Genomic DNA, 23,178 nt, shown 5'->3' with positions numbered 1-23,178 from the left:
TCCGCTCTCTAATTCAAGTAGTTTTTATCCGATCTTCACCAAACTTGGTCAGAAGTTTTATCTAGATGATCTTAAGGCCAAGTTCGAACATGGGCCATGCCGTGTCAAAAACTAGGTCAGGGGGTCACTTAGTGCTTTTTAAACATTGAGCATGGTGTCCACTGTTTTTTGTGAAGCCATGCAAAATATTCTGTGTCAATGCGACATGTGGGGGTATTCGTCACGTCTGTGACAAAGCTCTAGTTTGCTTCAAGTTTACAATATGTAAAACTTGTTAATTGCTGTCCAAGATGGCGTAGTGGCTTGCTAGACTCAGTCTGTCAGTTGGTAAACCGCTTTTATTGGAGTAATTTAAGTTATTGAAGTTTACTGTATTCAAAAGATTTTTGCCAAACTGCATGAACATGTTCGTGGACATAACATCTTGGCCAGAGTCGATAACCAACAAATTTGCAACAGTAATTGTTAAGTTAAAGCTTTTGTACTATTAAAAAATAACATTTGACCCATCTAAATACCACAGTTGACATTTTATCTTTACAAAACTTCATGGTAATGCTTATGGGCATAATATCTCGGCTAGTTTTGATAATCAGCCAAACAGCATGAGGAATTGTTGAGTTATAGCAATTTTAGTATTTAAAGAATTGCATTCAACCATCTTTCCCTCAGTTTCCCACAGTTGTAAATTTATCTTCACAAAACTTCATGAAAATGTTTGTTGGCATAATATCTAGGCCAAGGTTGATGATAATTTGAATCTTCTCCATACCATTTTTTTTCTGCTTTAATCCTTGAAACTGTTTTGCTGACAGTTCTTGTTTTAACAGAAATAACAGTTCTAACTGATCAAAATAGTTACCAAAGAGAGGAGTAATTTGATGAATACAGTGAGGTTACTAAAAAGTTTAAAGTTAGTACTTCACTAGTCAAACCTCTAATTTAACAGAACTGGATGCATCTCATAATGAAAGTGATGCCAACGACAGCAGTCTGAATCAAACCACAGAGGAAATAATCAACCCCGAGGTGATGGACAACGATTATGATTTGCACAGTGAAGCTAGTGAGCATCAGGCAGACGTTATATCAGGGGGCGGGTCAGACATTGGTAATGATAACTTGACAGTTTCTCTCAATTCTCTCGATTCTTATTGTCTTTAATTCTGCAATGCTTTTGATCGTTTTCTACTTGGGAAAACATATTTAAAACGAAATTCAGTGTGTGTTTTACCCATATTTGTTTATTATTGTCCTGTTTGTTGCTCTCATGTATTTTTGTTTGCATATTTTGGTACCACATCTGTCATGATCTTGTTTCTTTTTAACTCCTAGCCTACTAAGCCCTTTTTGCTTATGTGTACATCTATTGAGCATAAAATGGCATGGGCTTTTCTAACAGCATTCTTTATAAGTGCCTCAGTTGTTTTGATTATTACTTAATTAAGGAAAATGTCTTACATGTGTACCACTTTCCATGTACATATTTAAAGGGGCCTTTTCACAGATTTTGGCATTTTTTTAACTTATTCATTAAATGCTTTATATTGATAAATGTAAACATTGGATCATAAAAGCTCCAGTAAAAAATCAAGAAAAAAATTAAAAAAAGGAAAAGAACATTGCCCGGAGCAGGTTTCGAACCAGTGACCCCTGGAGTCCTGCCAGAGTCCTGAAGTAAAAACGCTTTAGCCTACTGAGCTATTCCGCCGAGTACACATTCATGCCGTATTTTATACCTTATATAAGCAATCTTCGTAGTTTCACAAAATTTAACGACAAAAACAGAACTCTCCAAATTATTTAATCGTTTCGCGTTGCAACGCTTTATAATTTTTAGGTTTTAAAATCGTCAAAAGATGCATATAATGGCTATATTATAGCATGGTTAATGTTCAGTATTACTGTTTCCTCACAAATATCATAACTAAATCGAAAACTTACGAATCTGAAACAACTTTTTTCAATTTTGTCAATTTGCCAAAGCGTGAAAAGATCCCTTTAACAAAGACTGGTTCATTATTTAAAAAAAATATCACCCCAAAAATATAAGAAATGTTAAGAATTATTGAATTGGTTTGAATGTGGGATTCCCTAGAAATCTTCGAATATTTATCTTTATGACAGGGAATCCCCATTTTTAATTTTTTAGTTTTTTAGCTCCACATGCCAGAGGCCAGCGGGGCTAATGTCATGGTCCTGTGTCCATCGTGCGTGCGTCTGTGCGTTAACTTTTTCTTTAAACATCTTCTCCTAAACTACTGGTCCAATTCTGATGAAATTTCTCAGGAATGTTTCTGGGGTAAACCTCTTTCAAATTTGTTCAAATTATGCCCCTGGGGTCAAATTTGACCCTGCCCCGGGGGGTCAAAAAAAAATTAGCTTAAATAAGGCCTATTTTGTGAAAACTTTAAAAATCTGCTCATCCATAACCATTGGGCCTAGGGCTACCAAATGTGGTATGTAGTGACATCTTATAGTCTTCTACCAAGTTTCTTCAAATTATGCCCCTGGGGTCAAATTTGACCCTGCCCGGGGGGGGGGGTCAAAAATTTGAAAATTTGCTTATATAAGGCCTATTTTGTGCAAACTTTAAAAATCTTCTTGTCCATAACCGTATGGCATAGGGCTTCCAAATTTGGTATGTAATGACTTCTAATAGTCCTCTACCAAGTTTGTTCAAATTAAGCCCCTCAGATCAAATTTCACCGTTCCCCAGGGGTGACAAAATTAAACATATGCTTATATTGGGCCCATTTTGTGCAACTTTAAAAATCTTCCTGTCCATAACCATTGGGCCTATTTCTACCAAAATTTGGTATTTAGTGACATCTAATAGTTCTTCACTAAGTTTGTTCAAATTATGCCCCTTTTGACAAATTTGACCCTGCCCTGGGGGTCACAAAAATGAACATATGCTTAAATAAGGCCTATTTTGTGCAAACTTTAAAAATCTTCTTGTTCATAATTATAGAGCCTAGGGCTACTCAATTTGGTGTGTAGTGATATCTTATAGGCCTCTACCAAATTTGTTCAAATTATTCCCCTGGGCTCAAATTTGACCCTGCCCTGAGGGTTACAAAACTGAACATATGACGTTTACCAGGGGAGATTACTGCGGCCGTGTGGCTGTGACCAACAACAACATCTTGTAAACATGAGATAAAACCCTGTCATTTAGTGCCATTTTAGATCAGATGGTGACTGCTTACAAAGTAATTGAAGTAAGAAAAAGTGTTATGATTGTTTTTCTTATAAACTGATAAAGATCGGGTTTTATTTAAATATGTCGAAAGTTAACATATATCCGGATAAAAATATTTCGGATGACATGTTAATTTCATGTCTTTTTTTGTAGTGTTTAAACCAGTTTAATAATATCTTATTGATTTTAAAAAACACAACTTCCATGAACATAATTATTTCAAGAAAAGTCAATATATGATACTGCATGGTAAACTCGAACTTAGTATCCAAGAGAAGGTGTTGAAATTAATGAAGTTCAATGTTCTTAACTATCGTATATGCTGCTTTTTAATAACTAATGATTCATTGTTCCATTTGTGAATCGTGACTCATGAATTGTGGATATGATTGTCAATTGCTCAACGATCCATATATATTTCTGACCATTTTATACTTTTCTTACAATAAGTTATGAATTGATCTTAGAAGTCAAATGTATTACTTAATTAAATACATTTATAAATATAAAGAAATAATCTTTAGATTATCATAATATTCTCAGGCCTGTTGGTCTTAGGGATGTGGGGGTTGTTAATTATATTTTGAGATGATTCTTTACAAAGAAAGATTCTACTATTGTATTTGTTATAAATGTGTGAAAGGCTCTAAGAAGGAACCAGAGATTATTAACCCTTTACCAAACACTAACAGGATTTTACGGGTTTGTAGCTGACAACTTTATAAATAATTGTGATAAAATTATCACAATTATTTCTACCCTACCTGATCATTTCCTTCATATTCCATTACAATTAAATTGTCGTCTGCAACCTCTTTCAAATTGAAAAAGTTCAAAATGTGTCGTTTGGTAAAGGGTTAAGGCATTTTGATTCCTATGGGTCTTGTGAATCTGTTTCAAATCAAATGCGTAGATTTGATCTTCAGCATCTAAAAATATGTGAAATAGAAAGAACGACAATATCTTTTGGAGAGATAAATGTACCTACGTTATAACATAAGCAAAGGACCTGTGCAACAATTCCCGGGCTTTTTAGTCTGTTTAGTTAACACAGTAGTAACTTTTTCCATATATAAAAAAGCTCACCCTTCCAACTTTTAAGCAATCAGTGGGACGAGGGATAGAAAGAGAAAGTCATATGCTTAAGTACATTTCAACCCATGCGCATTGCATGTTTTTTTTCACATAAAAATAACAGTGGAGCGATACAGGGCCATCATGGCCCTCTTGTTATCTTTACTTATGCAAACACAACATTCACAAATATATATATAAAGTAAAACTATGCAATTCCTAAGAATTGTTATACCTCACTTCAGAATCTGAGGGTGAAGGCGAGGGCGTAAACTCTAAGAAGCGCAAGTCGTCGGACAAGCGCGCAATCTCGCCTATCCAGTGGGACCGGAACAGTGACGATGATGAAGAAGACGAGGAGGAGAAATCAGGGGACGAAGGCAGCGAGAAAGGTAGCAAGAAGTCCACTGAAGATAGCGAGAAAGGTACACCTGTGCCCGCAACCATTTGATGGGCCAGATTCTGTACTTGACCAAAGCATAAGCGTGTTTAGCTGCTTGCATAAAAGCTTGGCTTTGAAAGCGAATAGATGTAGTAGTATATTGACAAATGTCATTAAAATCTGTTAAAAAATTCATATAATATTCAAAATTATACTAAGAAAGAAAGAATTAAAATTAAATTGGCTGTATCCAATCACCATCCAAAATTTAATTGAACTAATTTTTGCAAATTTACATCTTAGTATGGCTAAAGAATGCTGGTTGTTGTCGAGATGTTGTTGTAGAGAAACTTAACTTTGAATTTCTTAGGAAATATTGTAGTGGATGGATATAGCAATGTGTTAAGTGCAACACTACACCAGACCTGCTTTTGTTTCATGGTTATAAAACAGTTGGCATATCAGTGAAATTTCTTGTTAGTATAACTGAATTCCAAAGATCAATTGATATAAATTATGACATTACTTGTAAGCAAGTACATGGCTCGGAAGTTCGGAACTAACAGATTTGTTAAAAGTGATCGGGTACTCTCCAAATTCATTTGTTTTCTCGACTGTTATCATTTTTTGTGACGATTATATTTTTCTGTTCTGTTTATGGTTCAAAGAATAAAAAATGAATTGTTTAATATACTAATTAAAATAATGTGTAATAGTAAATGTACAAATATAACCATGACATCATTTTCAGAAGGTAGAAATAATGTTCAATCAATATTTAAGAATCAGTACACCATGGGTTTATAAGTATAGTAATAATTAAAAGCACATGGCTGCATAATCCAATCGATTAACTAAAAACACTTGGACAAACAATAGGCTATAATTTGCTTTCCACTGGTAAATTGTAGTATAAATACATGTTTGAACAATGAATACCTTAATCTCCAACTACATTATTCAGCCCGTAAGAAGAAGCTGAAGTATTTCTTCAAGAATGCTCGCTACTACCTCATCAAGAGCAACAACCATGAGAATGTGGCCCTAGCCAAGGCAAAGTGTGTTTGGTCCACACCCCCTCAGAACGAGGCGAGACTCAACCAGGCATTTAAGGTAATGGAAGCCTATACCTTTTTATGTCCCTGAAGGAGGGCATAAAATTATAATGATCGCACTGTCCGTCTGTATTTCTGTCACACTTTTGCGTTTAGGTTGCGAAAAATGCTCATAACTTCTTTGTCGCTTCATATGTAACCTACATATTTGTTATGCATGTGCGTATCACGATAGGTATGAACCATCTTGTGTACGAGTCAAAAGTGTAGCAATGAACGCTAAGTTTAACCAAATGAGGCTTGAAGACTCCAGCAAGTCTTTTGATTGGCTCTAGTCGAGCCGCTGATGTATAATACGAACCAATTGACCAGTCGCCAACTCCGCCCACATTTTGTCGATCAGCCAATCAGATATCGATTTTTCACACACCCCTCAGCAACGCTTATCTGGCCGCCATTTGGTCCGACAAACAAAGCGTGTTGTACATATGGAATGGACGTAATTTTTAAGAGTTTACACAGATTTTATATCAAATGCATGATCATTACTGTTCGATCATTATTCAAAATTGTAGGTGCTATACATACTTTATAGAAGGTTATTATTTTATCTTTATTTCATGAACATATGAACGAGTAATGAGAAAACAACACACAATAAATAGTTTAACCACACCAGGTGTGTGTTCTATAAAACGTGTTATACCGTTTGATGCACAATATTATTAAGCAGTTTGGGCAACATAATAATTGCCACACGTGCTTATTAATCTCAGCGTAATTGTCGATGATTAATAAATAACAGTATGTTGCGTGGATCTCAGAATGAAGGAACATTTAGGCACTGTTAGGTACTGTACACAAGAAAAGAAAACTATTTAATTACTTAAATGATTTCCAATTATATTTTTATTTTCTGTGGATGATAAACAAGGGAAATCATTATAAATTGTTAACTTAAATATTGTTTTAACTAAAGTAAAAACAACACAAAGGTGATTTCAACGCGGCTTAAATTAGCCAGCTTAAAGCGACTTCAAGTGTAAAATGTACGGCTTATAATATAACAACAACATTTCTAATACAACATATATTGGTACGGGGAGAAATGTGAACATTGCAATTAACATATAAGGGCCATCTTGTTATAAATAAGCAAATGCATAATATGCTAAATGTATTCAATTCGAATGTTCGTGAACAGCACCGTAATACCAACATTTCATTTTTTGATAGTGAAATGTAACAGGTTCGCATTAAACATACATGAAATAAAATGCATATTAGACTATCTGTTAATGAAACCACGAAATTCGGCCTATATTAAATTATGGTTACAATCAAAATTTAATTTATATCCAAATAAAAAAAATCGGTGTCTTTTTAAAAATAACACAATAAAACAAAGATCTAAACATTTTTTATAAACAAAAAACCCATCATGATATGGATATGTCATTTGCATTTAATAAAAATATTTTCAAAATTATATATGAATAGCCACCGGGTTCACTGTAAGACGGTTGAATACAAGTTCAAAATCAATATGAAATAAATGCTCATTTTTACAACGGATTTTTCATCACCTCCCTATATAATATGTATAAGAAACGTTTCTGATAGTCAGTCTGCCGTTAACTCATTTATTTTGATTACGCCATTTCTCTCTGAAGTTTTTATGATTGTATTAACGTTTAACAAAGCAGTTTAGGTTAATGTGCGGCTTTAAAGGGATCTTTTCACGCTTTGGTAAATTGACAAAATTGAAAAAAGTTGTTTCAGATTCGTAAGTTTTCGTTTAAGTTATGATATTTGTGAGGAAACAGTAATACTGAACATTAACCATGCTCTAATATAGCCATTATATGCATCTTTTGACGATTTTAAAACCTAATAATTATAAAGCGTTGCAACGCGAAACGATTGAATAATTTGGAGAGTTCTGTTTTTGTCGTTAAATTTTGTGAAACTACGAAGATTGCTTATATAAGGTATAAAATACGCCAAGAATGTGTACTCAGCGGAATAGCTCAGTAGGATAAAGCGTTTATACTTCAGGACTCTGGCAGGACTCCAGGGGTCACTTGTTCGAAACCTGCTCCGGGCAATGTTCTTTTCCTTTTTTTAATTTTTTTCTTGATTTTTTACTGGAGCTTTTATGATCCAATGTTTACATTTATCAATATAAAGCATTTAATGAATAAGTTAAAAAAAATGCCAAAATCTGTGAAAAGGCCCCTTTAATAATTCATTTTATAGAAAAGAGCATAATACATCATTACAAATATAGAATTTCCCTCACGTAATCCGCTATAATTGCGATCTGCTTGTCGGAGTTTTCTAATCTCTAGACCACGTGACTATGTGGGCGGAGCGATCTATAATTTGGCGACTGGTCAATTAGCATCGACCTTTAAAATAGAATGTGTTATGATATTTTCTGGAGTCCCCGGATGAAACCTGCTTTAACTTTGTGTAACTTAGTCATAAATAATACAGAAAAAATGCCTCCGAACTAAGGTGTTGAAGCTTAATAATCCAAAACAAACAAATCTAAACTTTAATTATGGTAGGTAAACGGCTCGCAATTCGGACGTAAACAATAATATTATCAAGCTCGCAATTCGGATGTTAACAATAATATTATCATCGATTTGAATCAAGTTGAAATGTTATAAAAGGTTACATTCATGTAACAGATAATGTTATAGTCTATGTGAAGGCAAACAAGATAGTGATAACTCTGAATTTGTTTTGTTTTTTTGGTTTCAACAAGTTTTTGAGATTATTAAAAGTTTAATGCAAGTATGGTTATTGAGCTAGTGTGATTTCGACAGATTTTCTTCACTACTTGGTATCTTTCAAAATTTGGGACCCATTCTTTTTCAAGGTGGACTCATTAAATTTTGCCTGGGACTCATTGGTCTAAAATCTGCGAGTTCAGGGATCCATAGATAGTAAATTCTAGATTATTCCCTGATATGGACAAGGCCTTTTCATACACACACAAATTTTGACCCCTTTGACCTTGACCTTGAACTTAGGGTCTGCATTTAGGTTTCGAAATCTGCGTTTAGGTTTGGAAAAAAGCGTTTTTCCGGTGCCTATGTCTTCCAATGGAGACAGCTCTTGTTTCACTGACAAACAATTTTTATTAATTAAAGTGTCACTAACAATAAAAATAAAAAAATTCAGTTTTATAAAAACCTTCATGAAGTTCAGGGGATGTAAAAGTAATTCCAGCATTAATAAGTGTTTTATTTTATGGCATGTGATTGATTGCCATAGAAATGTATCACTATACAAACATGAATATGTTCCTTGTTTTAGGCATGTAACACATTGGCAAGGAAACTTAAAATTATACAGTTCAAACAACACAATGACTGTAAAACTTGATACTAAACAAAATACATTTTTTGGAAAAGTCGTTTGACCATTTGCAAATAAAACTTTTGGCACACACACACAAAATCAACAGAAAACACTCTCACACAAATTTGTGAATGTTTGGCTGTTGCAATAGTTCAGGCAAGGTTTGAATTGTGTTTACCTTTTATTTTCAGGAATGTGATAACGTGATACTTGTTTTCTCTGTTAGAGAGAGTGGGAAGTTTCAAGGTAAGAATACTTTTAGTGGAATGTTCAATCATACAGACTTTAAAATATTTTACAATGCTTATGAATAAGTCTTTTCAATGAAGTAAAATGAAATACAATAACAATATACAAATTTTCAAAGCATGGATATGGGTTACCCATTTAAAGCAAAAAGCAATACATGTGTCTTAGAATTCTCCACATCTTGCTTGTATTAAAATAATTGTGTACTCCACATGTAGCTACTCTGTTCAGAGGTTTGGGGCAGAAATAAGAGGCCCAAATCCCTTATTTGCTATTTTGTAAATAATCATCAACATTAAAACATTCCATACATTTAGAAATAATTGGATGAATGTTTTTTGCCATGTTGTCAGGAAAGAGGGCCAACAGTTTCCAGATTTTCATGATTTGTTGTGCTTTTGTTGTTTTACATGGTAGTTTCTTCCATACAGCGCCTGTCACCAACTGTAATCTGGGAAATAATTGCTGTTGATTGGCAGTGTTATGCCACATGGATATGTTAGTTTTACTGGTACTGGTCAAACTAAGAAATGGAAAAAAGATTGTAACTGAATTGGAAAATGATATCAGATAAGAAAAAAAGTCAAAAGAATGTAAACACTGTTGCTTACAGTATAAAACAGGGTTCGCACAGGGCTTGAAAACGAGTCCTAGGCTTGAAAAGCCCTTGAGCAAAGATTGGCCTTGAAAAAGTGTTTGAAAAGTGCTTATTTCATTTAAAAAAAGCCTTGAAAATGTTTATTTCTGCTCAAAGTTACTTTCTTCATCGCATTAATTATAAACTTAAATCGTTCTTAAGGGAAATATTACGAAAATTTATCATAAATTCCTTCGCGCAAAAAGTATATTGAGTACGAAATATATGTTTGTACACTATTGAGTAAGAAACACGTCACAGATTATGTGTACTACGTCAGAGGTTTTCTATTGTGATCAATTTTCGCGAGTGAAAACGCAGCAATGGGGAAGTGTCATTTCAAACCAGGGTGGTTAACTGAATATTCCTGGGTACAGAAAACAAATGACATTCGAAAAGCACTTTGTATGGTCTGTATGAAGACCATTGATGTCCGGGGATGGGGGAAAGCGCTTTGAAAAGCCACGAGAAAGGGGAAACCCACAAAGAAAACATGAAATTGAGAAGCAAACAGGGTTCCTGAGATGTGTTTCAGCGATTTTCCTCCTTCTTTATAAAGTACCGGTAAACGGTACTTTCCCAATCGAACGAAAATTCCCAAATTCCCAAAACGGTACTTTCCCAATCGAGCGAAAATTCCCAGATTCCCAATCGGCATCTGGAAAAATCCCAATCAGCGTCCGAATTTTTTCTCAAAACGATAGAAAGTTTCGTAAAAAAACCAACTTTCGGCGAGCGAACAAAGAAAATCGTATAGTTGTGTGTAACCACGCGCTCGATTATTTTCGGGTTTTATTATTCAGCGCATTCAATCAATAGAGTTGTTACTGTTTCCGGTTCTTTTGCCAGGCAGCCAGCGTACTGTTTTACGTCGGTTTGTAACCTTATCGTAGTTTGAAATGAGTCATAATAGCAAATATTATGCCAAAAAACCAATCGGAACCATCTATCACAGGACACATTGACAGCAATAATGATGCTGTGCAGGGAGGGATGCAAGCAACTGAGTGATGATCAAACATCAAAGATTGTTGAAATTTTCACAAAAATGAAAGAGAGAGACATTGCTTTAAAAGAGATTAAAACAACTAGTAATTGATTTGGTGTGTTCTTTATAATATTTTGTTATTTATATAAACTTTATAAGTTAATGGTCATTAAGGCATGCCTGCAAATGATTATTTAAATGGGTATGTTCAATTAAGTATGAACTGTATGATGTATTCAATAAGACCCAAACTTCACGACGCGATTTTCCCAATTTCAGGATTTTACGACTCGATTTTTCCCAATTTTGAGGTTTTCACGACTCAATTTTTCCCAATCGGACCGGTACGGGTACTTTTCCCAATTGGACAAGGAAAATCGCTGTGTTTTTTGTGAAACAGGAAGGTACTATTGTTAAAACTGTTAACTCTAAAACAGACATAAACAACAACAGCCCATCTGTGTCGAACCAGATAGGCACAGCCACAGAGAGTGTGCAGATAGATGATATTCAAATTCCAGGACCTTTGCAACCATCAGCAGCAGTATCAAACTTGCAGACATCCATAGACAAATTCGTTACAAAAAATGATATGTTGAAAGCAGATGTATTGTGGGTATTGCATGCCGTTAGCACACATCAATCCTTCAATTCCACTAAAAACATTACAAAGTTATTTCAGGTTATGTTCCATGACAGTACCATAGCAAAGAAATTTTCTTGCAGAGACCGCAAGACAGCATATGTGGCCGTTTTTGGGCTAGCTGAACATTTCAAAACTTTACTTGATATTTCTATAAGTGGACTAACCTCAGTGTCTTTTGATGAAAGTTTAAACAAGCAAGACCAATCCAAGCAAATGGGTATCCATGTTCGGTTGAAAATGCATTTTTTTAAAGGAATCTAACGTATGGTTCTTGGCCTTGAAAATGAAAATTTGGACTTGAAAAGTGCTTGAATTTAGGTTTGAGATTTCTGTTTGAACCATGTAAAAACTTGAGAGCAACTTGTTTTAACTTATGATTGGGGGGAAAATGTATGTAAATCTGATTAAGTATGAAAAAAAAATAAAGTACCAAATTATCATAGAGGGAAAACTCCTTTAAATATCTTGTTTATATATTTGTGATGTTCTTTTGGAGGACTGTGGGAATGGACCTATTTGCTGATATTTAATTTACACTGACAAAGAATAGTTTGTCAATATATTTGGGTTGCTGTTTTCATCAGGTTGTGCACGTCTTGCTGCCCCGTCCACGAAGGACCATCCAGCAATCCGGTGGGTCCTTCCACCCGGCCTTAGCCCCAAGGCTCTCAGTGGGGTGTTCAAGTTGGACTGGATCAGCAGGTATACAATTTAGCAGGGTTAGCTGTATCAAATTATAAAAGCAATATTGTTTGATCATTGTCTTAATTTAATTAATTTGCTTGAGGTTTAGAGGGCTCCCTTAGGATAGGACTGATGATTGCAATTTTACAGTTTTGACAGAAACAACAGATTTTCTTAAATCTTTAAGAGTTAATTTAATCCGACATTGGTTAATTATACGTCCTCAAACGGGTACCCGAAAAAAACGGAATCCGCAGGTCAAAAAAATACTCGCGGATCCGGGTCAAAGTTTCTGCGAAAGATATCGGTTCGGGTGGCAAGCTACTTAGTACAAGATTACATGTTGAACGTGTAGCCAAATCACACCCTTTATCAGTTTAAGCAGTGTTGTTATTACAAACAGTCATAAATAAATAGAAGTGACGCACCAAAAGCATTAATGTCGAGTTTAATCTGTTATTCAGATCTCAAAATGGCGACGTTAAAAAAAACGAAACTTGTATTATAAAATGCAGTGACTTTTAAAGTAGAAAATTCAGTTAGAGCTTACAGTGAAAATTACTTTGGCTTCTCTCCTCAAAATAAGAAAAGCTTGATTTTTGCTCGGCAGGTTGTTTTTCCTGTACATGCACTTTTGATTGCTATTCCAAGTAATACTAAAGTTTACTGATTAAGCTGATCCACATTGCGTAAACGTAATAAATAGTTTTATGCAGTTCAGTATTTCATTAATAATTAAATAAATCAAAACAATAAAACGCATAATATTCTAAACAATATACTTGACAAACAGTTGAATATTTAAGAACGCTAAAACATGCTATGACAATTAAAGTAGTTTTATTTTTAATTAACTTATGTTTTATCTGACCCTACCCAAATTTTCTCGGGTATTTTAATTTTGACCCGCCGACCCGACCCGAAGAATATTTTTGACCCGTGTGAGCCCTATTAATTATATCATTACTGCTTTTAAAATTAGCATTTGCCTAATTACCAATGTCGAGTACAAATATTTTCGGGCATCAGATTGCCTGCCTGTTGAGTAAATTATTTTTGCCAAATTATTCATTTTAGAACTTATATATGTTCATCTTTCATTTTAATTTTAACTCATAAATATGCTGTTAAAATTGTACAAATATTGAATTTGACAGGTTTTCACTTTTACTGCATGCACCATCTGTTGACAACTTGTCTTTAATGCTCTTGACTTAAATAAAAATTCATCTTGCATTGGATTCCGACTAGCTTTAACTTTGAGATTATAGAGTAGCTACAAATGAATCAATAAAAAATTAACTCAAGTGCCACCCTGTGGTTTTGGGTTCATTTCAACAATATCACGCCATTGTTTAAGGTAAACAAGTCACCCTGCGTTATGAGACCACCTGTGTTCAGAGACTGCTTTTAAGACAAACCATCTGGTGTCTCTTAAGATAGGTTAGACTGTATACATATGCAGAGGGATATCTTGAGCTACAATGGATATGACCTAAGGCCCAATTTTTATTGATGCGGGTCACATACATTTATTATTGACTTGAGTAACAAAAACAGGTGCAGTTAAGTGATGTGTATTGTTGCTTCAGACGAGAGTTGGACTTCACAAAGACAACACATCTACACAATCCTTGGAACGACAATAGGCCAGTGAAGATAGGACGAGATGGACAGGTATAACAGCATGGTTGGGCAAAAGAGGCAGGTATAACTGTATGGTTGGGCAAGATGGACAGGTATAACAGTATGGTTTGGCAATATGGACAGGTATAACAACATGGTTGGGCAAGATGGGACAGGTATAACAGTATGGTTGGGCAAGATGGACAGGTATAACAGTATGGTTGGGCAAGATGGGACAGGTATAACAGTATGGTTGGGCAAGATGAGACCGGTATAACTGTTTGGTTGGTCAAGATGGACAGGTATAACAGTATGGTTGGGCAAGATGGACAGGTATAACAGTATGGTTGGGCAAGATGGACAGGTATAACATAATGGTTGGGCAAGATGGACAGGTATAACAGTATGGTTGGGCAAGATGGGACAGGTATACAAAACAATATGGTTGGGCGAGATGAGACAGGTATTACAATATGGTAGGACAAGATAGACAGGTATAACAATATGGTCGGGCAAGATGGACAGGTATTCCATTATGGTTGGGCGAGATGAGACACATATAACAATTTTGGCGGGAAGAAATGGCCAGGTAAAACAATATGGTCGGGCAAGATTGACAGGTATTTCAATATGGTAAGATGAGGTGGAAAGATATTACATGATAGTAAAAAAAAAAAAAAAAGTTACTGCAGACAGATTTTTTTTTAAATATCAACACGTTGTGAGCAGGGTGCTCTTTTTTTACAGGCTTTTTAGCGTTCAGAGTTATATTATAACCTCGGTATATTTTCTATAGAGCATTTTATACATACATATTTATTGTTTCCTACCGGTTTCACCGGAGGGGACTTCTGGTTTTCGCTCTGCGAGTCTGTCTGTCACACTTTCTGGATCCTGCGATAACTTTAAAAGTTCTTCATATTTGTTCATGAAACTTTAAACATAGATAGATGGCAATATGGACATTATGCACGTCATTTCATTTTGTTCCAACGTCAAAAATTCTGGTTGCTATGGCAACAAATAGACTAAAAATACTGCTGCAAATGGTATTTTTCTGGATCATGTGATAACTTTTAAAGTTCTTCATATTTTTTCATGAAACTTGAAACATGGATATATGGCAATATGGACATTAGGTATGTCATTTCATTTTGTTCCTACATCAACAATTCTGTTTGCTATGGAAACAAATATAAAAAAAAATATAAAATTCAGACAATGGTGGAATTTCTGACAAAGGTGGAGCCAGTAGGGGAGATATATTGCTTGGCAATAGTCTTGTTTATATGTGTTTTTTTAATTTAAAATATAGTTTTGATTATAAATAAAAACTTACTTCACAGTGAAAATTTAGTGAGTTTTGACCAAACTTGTACAGAGTAATAATCTGCATGTGCTTCAGTGCATGTTGTCAAGATTACTATTATTGTTATGGAGTAATTCATAATTGTCCTATGTTAAAAATTACTTATAGCTTCCATGCACAACTCAACCCATTATTTGCATACCATTATTGACAGACTTTTATTGTCCCCTACCGGTGAAACTGGAGGGCAATTATGGTTTGCACTCCGTCTGTCAGTCTCACTGTCAGTCTGTCTGTTACGTGTAAGTCCGTCACACTTTTCTGGATCCTGCGATAACTTTAAGTTTTTCATAATTTTTCATGAAACTTAAAACATGGATAGATGGCAATATGGATTTCATGCATGTAATTTCATTTTGTTCCTACGTCAAGAATTCTGGTTGCTATAGCAACAAATAAAAAAAAATACTGACAATGGTGGAGTTTCACCGATAGGGGACCATATTACTTGGCAATCTCTTGTTAACAATGTACCAATGGCAAGGAATACCCTGTTTTGCCAGCTTCTTATTCCATTATTAACTTTCATTCATGATTGACGAGTGCCATGTTTGAAATTATAAGTCCTATTATATTTACAGGAGATTGAGCCAAGATGTGGCGAGGCACTTTGTAAGCTGTTCCCTTCAGACGAGAACGTGGATTTGAATGATATTGTGCGGGAAGCGAAGAAAACAAGTGCAGGAAGAGGCGATTTTAATTTCCGTTCAAACCGAGGACGCGATTCATTCAGAGGAAGAGGGGATTTTAGGTCAGGTCACTTCCCTAAAGGGGATGTCTGGGATTTCATATTTAGGGGAATAATTATCAATGAAAGTGTGTGCGAAAAAAAGGGGAATAAAATCTTGTTTTAAGCTTGTGTTATACGCTGATGCAATTTCAGTAAATTTAAGTACATAATTTGCATCCATGAGGCAGTAGAGTATTTTTTTAAACTTGAGTAGTGTACAATTTAATCCAAAACAAAAGGTTAAGTATAAATGATGCAAAATAGTTGATTTATTGTTAAAGTTCGTATCTTCAATTTTAAACCATTAGAAAACAAACAATTAAGTAATGTCATTTATGCTTCTAAACTAAGTAACGGAAAATTTTGCTATTTCAACTGTGATACCAATTTGGGATATTTCAGAATAAAATCGTGCAGCGATTGTAGGCAGCCTCTAAAATATCCCGGACGATAATTGTTATGCAAAATCTCCATTGCGGTTCAAATATCATATCAGCAATAGGCTGGTAAAGTGTTAAGGTTCGGACAGTTATCACATAATGCAAAATTGGACTTAAAATTAAAGTGCTGGTCATAAAAAATGGACTTAAACAAAAAAATATTTTCAAGAAAATGGACTATTATATCGTGTTTGTGTAGTGTGCATGCGTATGTATATCTAATGGACAATTTTGAAATCTCCGAAATTCAAGATAAAAAGCTGCAAGAATTAACCACATAGTTTTTATGCGATGCGCATTTCATATGGACTAAATCAAATTTTGCATATAGAAGAATATTTCAAAATGGACGTTCCTTAATGTTGCAATACAAGTGTCGACGCAGTTTTCAGTTGAGCTACCATCCAATTCACAGGACTTTTTCTTTGTATATTTTTTGTATGTGGACTATACATTTAGTTATTTCTGTGTGTGGTCATATATGAAGCTCTTCGCAACACGGTCACATGGCCCAAGTGCAATGTGGTTGTGTGACTATCTATGAACTGTGTCTTGTGATAGATTCATGGTCACAAGACCAACAAAAGTAAATGCAATACCCACAAATATCCACTACAAAATTGGATAGTTAGCTATGTCTGGTGACGCCAGATCCAGTGGTGACTGTAATTACTGGACATGTGTGTACCATTATGTACGGTAGGTCAGTATTAACAAGTTTCCTGTTTTTAATGGCAAGAAGAATCGTCATGGAGTGAAATCAGAAGCATTCAAACCTAAGGTGCTTAGTGGTGTAATTCGGCTTTCTAAAGAATTGTCAAATTTGGCTGAAATTTATTATTTTTTTTTTTCTGTTTTTATATATTTTTAAGAAGTGGAAATGAAACATTAATTGAACATGCCGCTTTAATTAGGATTTACAATATATTGTAAATCATATGATAGATTTTTGCCCCAGATATTTAAAGAATGTGTCCTGTTTTTTCAATTGAAATTTCCATTTATACTTGTTATTTTTGGAAGAATTTAGTATATGACTATCTCTTAAAGAACACTTGGCCTGAGCCAAGTTTAAGCACACAGAATGTTTCTGGTTTCACTTTCTTCCTTCAAATGTTAAGCAGTCAACCATGTTCATAAAACATCCTCTAATGAGTTGAAAGTTTGAATGTAATTTGTTAGTTTAGACGTATGTTATCTAAGGAACGTGGAATAGGAATCAATGTTCTCTTTGTATGCCTTCTTCATATGTCAAGGCCAAGACACCCTTTTTTGGGGAAGGGGCCTCAGCCTGTTTTAAGGGAAAAAAAGGCGCGATTCTTTCTTATTTTGGGGGGGGAAGCAAGCTGTAAAAATAAGAGCAAATCAAACGCGTGAAAATAGACGCCGTAAACGCACTAAAAGGAATAACTTACCCAGTATTTTTTAGTTGATACAATAATATCCCAAAAATATCCACATGACTGAAAATATTTTAAGTAGTAATAGCCTTTTATGTAATCTATTTATAGCTTTTGAATTCGGTTCATTCTGTCTTTCGCCAATTGGTCATGAATGAAAAAATTACGTCATGCTTCACAAGGTAAGCACAACTAATTCGATCAATATGCATACCCCTCTAGGAGAATAATACAGGAGGTAATGAAAGGCATATTTACGGCTCTGGGTTTTTCCAGCCTAATGGAAGGCTCGACAAGTAAACAATTTTCACTTTTATACGAAGTTTATATATTATTTTTGGTGGGGAATTTTTCCAGTATTGGGGAAAATTTTGGTCAATTTAGAGAAAAAAGTGGTTACTTCGGTTGGGGAAGCGGTCGATATTCGGCTTCTTCAAAGAAAGGTTTTTAGGCCCTGTATGAGAGCACTGCCCTTCAATTATATTTGTAAAAGCAGTAATTTAACATATGTCTAGTCTTGTTCTTAGATTATATTGTATTATGTTTAAAATTTACAATTTGTTGGTTACATCTAAGGGATCACCCTTAATATGTAGAAAAGGCAGACATAATCATGATGTTGAGTTATAAACATGGTTGACATCTCCCTTAGTATTCACTTGTTTATTTTAGCACTGTTTTCACTTGTGCTTCTTTCAGCAGAGAAAATGTCTCTATTTATTATTGAAATGTAATCTCATGTTTACAGAGGTATGTGCCATTTGAATATATCCTATCAGCATATTAACCCGGCAGACCGACTTTTTTTTACAAATGTGAATGAAAAATTTGAAGAGACTTTGTTCACAGTTTTTCATCTTGACTTTTCAAAGACAAGACAAGCTTCTTGCCATAGCATTGGCGTCAGACTTGGGTATAAGTTTTCTGGTAATCTGGTTTCTCAGCAATAACTTTATGGATTTCATATAAACTTGAAATGTCTATTCTCCATATTGAAATGTCCTCATAAGCCAAGTTTGGTAACTCTAGCTTGAAGTTTATTAAAATTAAGGGCTTTTTAATCCTTTGAAATTTCAATAAATACTAAAAAGGATGGTTACAATTTGTCTGTAAGCTAGTTTATCAGTGAAAGCTTGATGGATTTAATGCAAACTTTACATATGAGCCGCTATGCTCTGTGAAAAGGGGGTTTAATGCATGTGGGTGAAGTGTCGTCCCAGATTAACTTGTGCAGTCCACACAGGCTAATCAGGGATGACACTTTCTGGTATTTTCTGTGTAAAGGAAGTCTCTTCTTAGCGACAATCCTGTTTTGGCCGCAAGTGTCTTCTCTGATTAGTCTCTGCAGACTGCACAGGCTTATCTGGGACAACACTTGACGCACATGCAATAAAACTCCTTTTCACAGGGCAAGGCTCATATGTATTCCCGCTATTGAAATGACACCATAGGTTCCATTTGGTGAATCTAGTTTGATATTCGTCAAAACAAAAGGCCATTTTTAGCTCATCTATTTTTTGAAAAAAAATTATGAGCTATTGTCATCACCTTGGCGTCGGCGTTGGCGTTGGCGTTGGCGTTGGCGTTGGCGTTGGCGTCGGCGTCCGGTTAAGTTTTGCGTTTAGGTCCACTTTTCTCAGAAAGTATCAATGCTATTGCATTCAAACTTGGTACACTTACTTACTATCATGAGGGGACTAGGCAGGCAAAGTTAGATAACTCTGGCGTGCATTTTGACAGAATTATGTGCCCTTTTTGTACTTAAAAAATTGCAAATTTTGGTTAAGTTTTGCGTTTAGTTCCACTTTTCTCAGTAAGTATCAATGCTATTGCATTCAAACTTGGTACACTTACTTACTATCATGAGGGGACTGGGCAGGCAAAGTTAGATAACTCTGGCATGCATTTTGACAGAATTATGTGCCCTTTTTATACTTAGAAAATTGACAATTTTGGTTAAGTTTTGTGTTTAGGTCCATTTTATTCCTTAAGCATCAAAGCTATTGCTTTCATACTTGCAACACTTACTAACTATCATAAGGGGACTGTGCAGGCAAAGTAATGTAACTCTGACTGGCATTTTGACAGAATTATGTGCCCTTTTTATACTTAGAAAATTGAAAATTTGATTAAGTTTTGTGTTTAGGTCCACTTTATTCCTACAGTATCAAAGCTATTGCTTTCATACTTGCAAGATTTATGAACTATCATAAGGGGACGGTGCAGGCAAAGTTATGTAACTCTGACTGGCATTTGGACGGAATTATGGGCCCTTTATACTTAGAAAATTGAAAATTTGGTTAAGATTTATGTTTTGGTCACTTTACCCCTAAAGTATCATAGATATTGCTTTCATACTTGGAACACTCACAAACTATCATAAGGGTACAGTAAAAGGACAAGTTGCATAACTCTGGTTGTCATTGTTACGGAATTATGGCCCTTTTTTGACTTAGTAACTTTTAATATATGGTTAAATTTTGTGTTTCGATCCACTCGAAGTATCAAGGCTATTGCTTTCAAACTTCAAATACTTACATGCTATCATGAGGTTACTGTACCTGGCAACTTGAATTTTACTTTGACCTTTGAATGACCTTGACTCTCAAGGTCAAATTATTAAATTTTGCTAAAATTGCCATAACTTCTTTATTTATGATTAGATTTGATTGATACTTTGATGAAACTACTCTTACCTGACATACCACAATAGACTTCACCCAAACCATCCCCCGTGCCCTCCCCCCCCTCCCCCCCCTCCCCCCCCCCCCCTAATTTTTTTTTTTTTTTTTTTTTTTTTATAAGATCATCTCACAAATGACCACCACACCCTCACACTATACCCCCACCCCACCCCCCCCACCCCCCCCCCCCAAATTTTTTTTTTGATTTTTTTTTTTTTTTTTTTTTTTTTTTTTAAGATCATCTCACAAATTATCACCACACCCTCACACTATACCCCCCCCCCCGATTTTTTTTTTTTTTTTTTTTTTTTTTTCGCTTTTTTGGAAGATAATGTAATAAATGTCCACAACCCCACACTATACACCCCTCTTCACTCCACTCCTCCCTCCTTTGTGATTGAAAATGAGAGTCCCTTCACCTTTAAAAAGAAAATAGATGAGCGGTCTGCACCCGCAAGGCGGTGCTCTTGTCCATTTAGAAATGTTTACATTCACTATATAGGCATGTTTAAGTTTGTTGGTAAGCAAGTTACTTTGTAATTGCTTCAATGAATTCATTCAAACTTTATACATGTATTCCCCATGCTGATATGACCTCATAGGCTGGCTTTGGTAAATCTGGTTTGATATTTATTAACATGGATGCGTTGTATCAAAACTTCATATGAGATTGCAGTCAGGGTCTGGTCACTGTAGCTACTGTTAATATAGACTAAATACTTAATACAGATAAATGGTTCCTGCTTAAAAACTCATACTTAATAAGATAAATGGTTCCTGCTTAAAAACTCCCATCTCTCGGGCCTTTTCCATTCCATTTTGGGAAAACGCCACAGTGGAATTCTGGGAATTCCGCGTCATGAAAAACCCTATTTTGGGAAAAAAAATAATCACAAAACTGGCTCAATTGGGAAAAATTATCGCATGTAAATAGTGTTTCTTATATTTCAAAGAAGCCGTTAACTGGTAAATAAAGACTATTTTGATAACATTTTATTAAAATTTTACAAAATATTATGAACATGTGTGATAGGTGCAGGTTTTTTTACCTGATTTTGGGGAAAGGGCCAGGCCTTTTTTAACAGAGAAAAAATTGTGCGAAATGCCAGATTTTGGGGAAAATAAGGAAAGTCTTAAATAATCAATGTAACATATTTTACTGTTTTTAAAACAAATTCAAGGCAACAGATAATTTAATTATGCAAAATTTTTCTATTTTCTACACTCAATCAGGTTTACTTATATATTTAAAGGTTTAAAAAGAAGAAAAAAAAAATTTTGGAATTGGGATTTTTTTTCAATTGGGAAAAAAACAACCAGATTTGCATTGGGAATGTGGCTTATATTCGGACCCATGGCATAGGGCGGAAAAGGCCTGTTTCTGTGTACCTCTTTTTCAATTTCAAGTGGGGCAGTTCTCAGTGACTTGCATAAGTATGTGCACCTATTAATTGTCAATCAGATTATCAGGTAAATTGTGAGTTGGTTAACTGACCCCTGTGATATGACTAAAATACGGTTGAAAATGGCAAAAGATCAAATAATACGAAACACAGATTACAAGAAGACATTTTGATTGTCCTTTGTAGATGCATAAAATAATCTACATTTGTTGACGTACAAGGATTTCTATTTGTTTTCTGGAATCCTTGAGAAAGTTCTAGGAAAAATGTTGCACCTGTGAATAAGGTCGCTTTGAATTTGCATACAAATATTCATAATGAAATGCACTATATAATTACCCCACACACTAACAGGCCCCTCACTTGTTTATAAATTGTCAATAACAACATTCTTGTGTCCAAAAATGGTCATTTATTAACATTTGGTGTTGTGTGTTACTTACACTTAAACTACTTCATAGACTTCAGGCTTGTTTCTTCCTGTCAATGTCATTTTGTAGCCTTTCTCTGCTTTTTCATCGCAGCAACCGCATGTAAGTCCCTGCCTCATTTTTTGTCACTATGACGTCACTTTCAGAAGGCGTCGCCCCGATTTCAGAAGGGATTTTGGAGGCCCCCCACCTGCTAAAAGGAGTAGGCCTGATTTTAATGTGGGGAGAGAAAGAGGTAATGATGTTTTGAAAAACGAAGTTTTCTTGATTCAGTTATTCTATAAAAAAAATAATCAGGGCTTGCGCTTTTATTCCCCAAATAAGCCATTAAACCAAATCTTATATGTAAAATATAAGTCTCTTTAATGTCTCAGACGAGTTAAAAATTGGGTCATGTTGGTAGAAGTAAGACCACTAGGTGAATTGAACAAACACTTATTTACCCTTTCCCACTCAGAGGCAAGTGAAAATTGCTATGTGCAAACAGCATTAAACCAGAACAGCCTGCGAGTAACTCGCAGTCTGTTCAGGTTTAATGCTGTTTGCTGCTCATCAGAATCTAAGGGTTGGAAATGAAGCCTTTAAAACTTGAATCTAGTATGAAAGGTCTTCAATTAAATTAAACTCCCTAAAGGTATACAAATGCGTGAAAATACATACCTAAGTGGGAAAGGGTTAATACTAGAGTCACATTTCCTTAGAATTATGGATGTTACTTGGTCAGAACATTTGCAATACACTTCAACACCGTTATTTTGAACACCAATAATCCAAAGTCACCGTTATTTCGAAGTATTGTT

The 23,178-nt window shown here is 35.0% G+C and overlaps 1 protein-coding gene across 5 annotated transcripts in view; it reads left to right on the top strand.

Moving 5' to 3' along the window:
* Positions 1–23,178, top strand: part of LOC127855258 (YTH domain-containing protein 1-like) — a 59,001-nt gene that overhangs the window by 9,650 nt on the left and 26,173 nt on the right. For 3 of the 5 annotated variants that reach the window (XM_052390701.1, XM_052390699.1, XM_052390703.1), the window contains exons 5-12: positions 950–1,111; positions 4,525–4,704; positions 5,626–5,774; positions 9,283–9,337; positions 12,196–12,313; positions 13,888–13,972; positions 15,872–16,041; positions 22,525–22,613. In XM_052390701.1, coding sequence (XP_052246661.1) covers positions 950–1,111; positions 4,525–4,704; positions 5,626–5,774; positions 9,283–9,337; positions 12,196–12,313; positions 13,888–13,972; positions 15,872–16,041; positions 22,525–22,613 — 1,008 coding nt within the window. The remainder of the gene's footprint in view (positions 1–949; positions 1,112–4,524; positions 4,705–5,625; positions 5,775–9,282; positions 9,338–12,195; positions 12,314–13,887; positions 13,973–15,871; positions 16,042–22,524; positions 22,614–23,178) is intronic. The other 2 variants (XM_052390702.1, XM_052390700.1) reach the window with 2 other exon arrangements.

Source organism: Dreissena polymorpha, chromosome 13 (assembly GCF_020536995.1).
Source record: "Dreissena polymorpha isolate Duluth1 chromosome 13, UMN_Dpol_1.0, whole genome shotgun sequence".
NCBI classification, from domain to species: domain Eukaryota; kingdom Metazoa; phylum Mollusca; class Bivalvia; order Myida; family Dreissenidae; genus Dreissena; species Dreissena polymorpha.
Note: the sequence above shows the minus strand (reverse complement) of the source record. Positions and strands in the feature narration are given on the sequence as shown.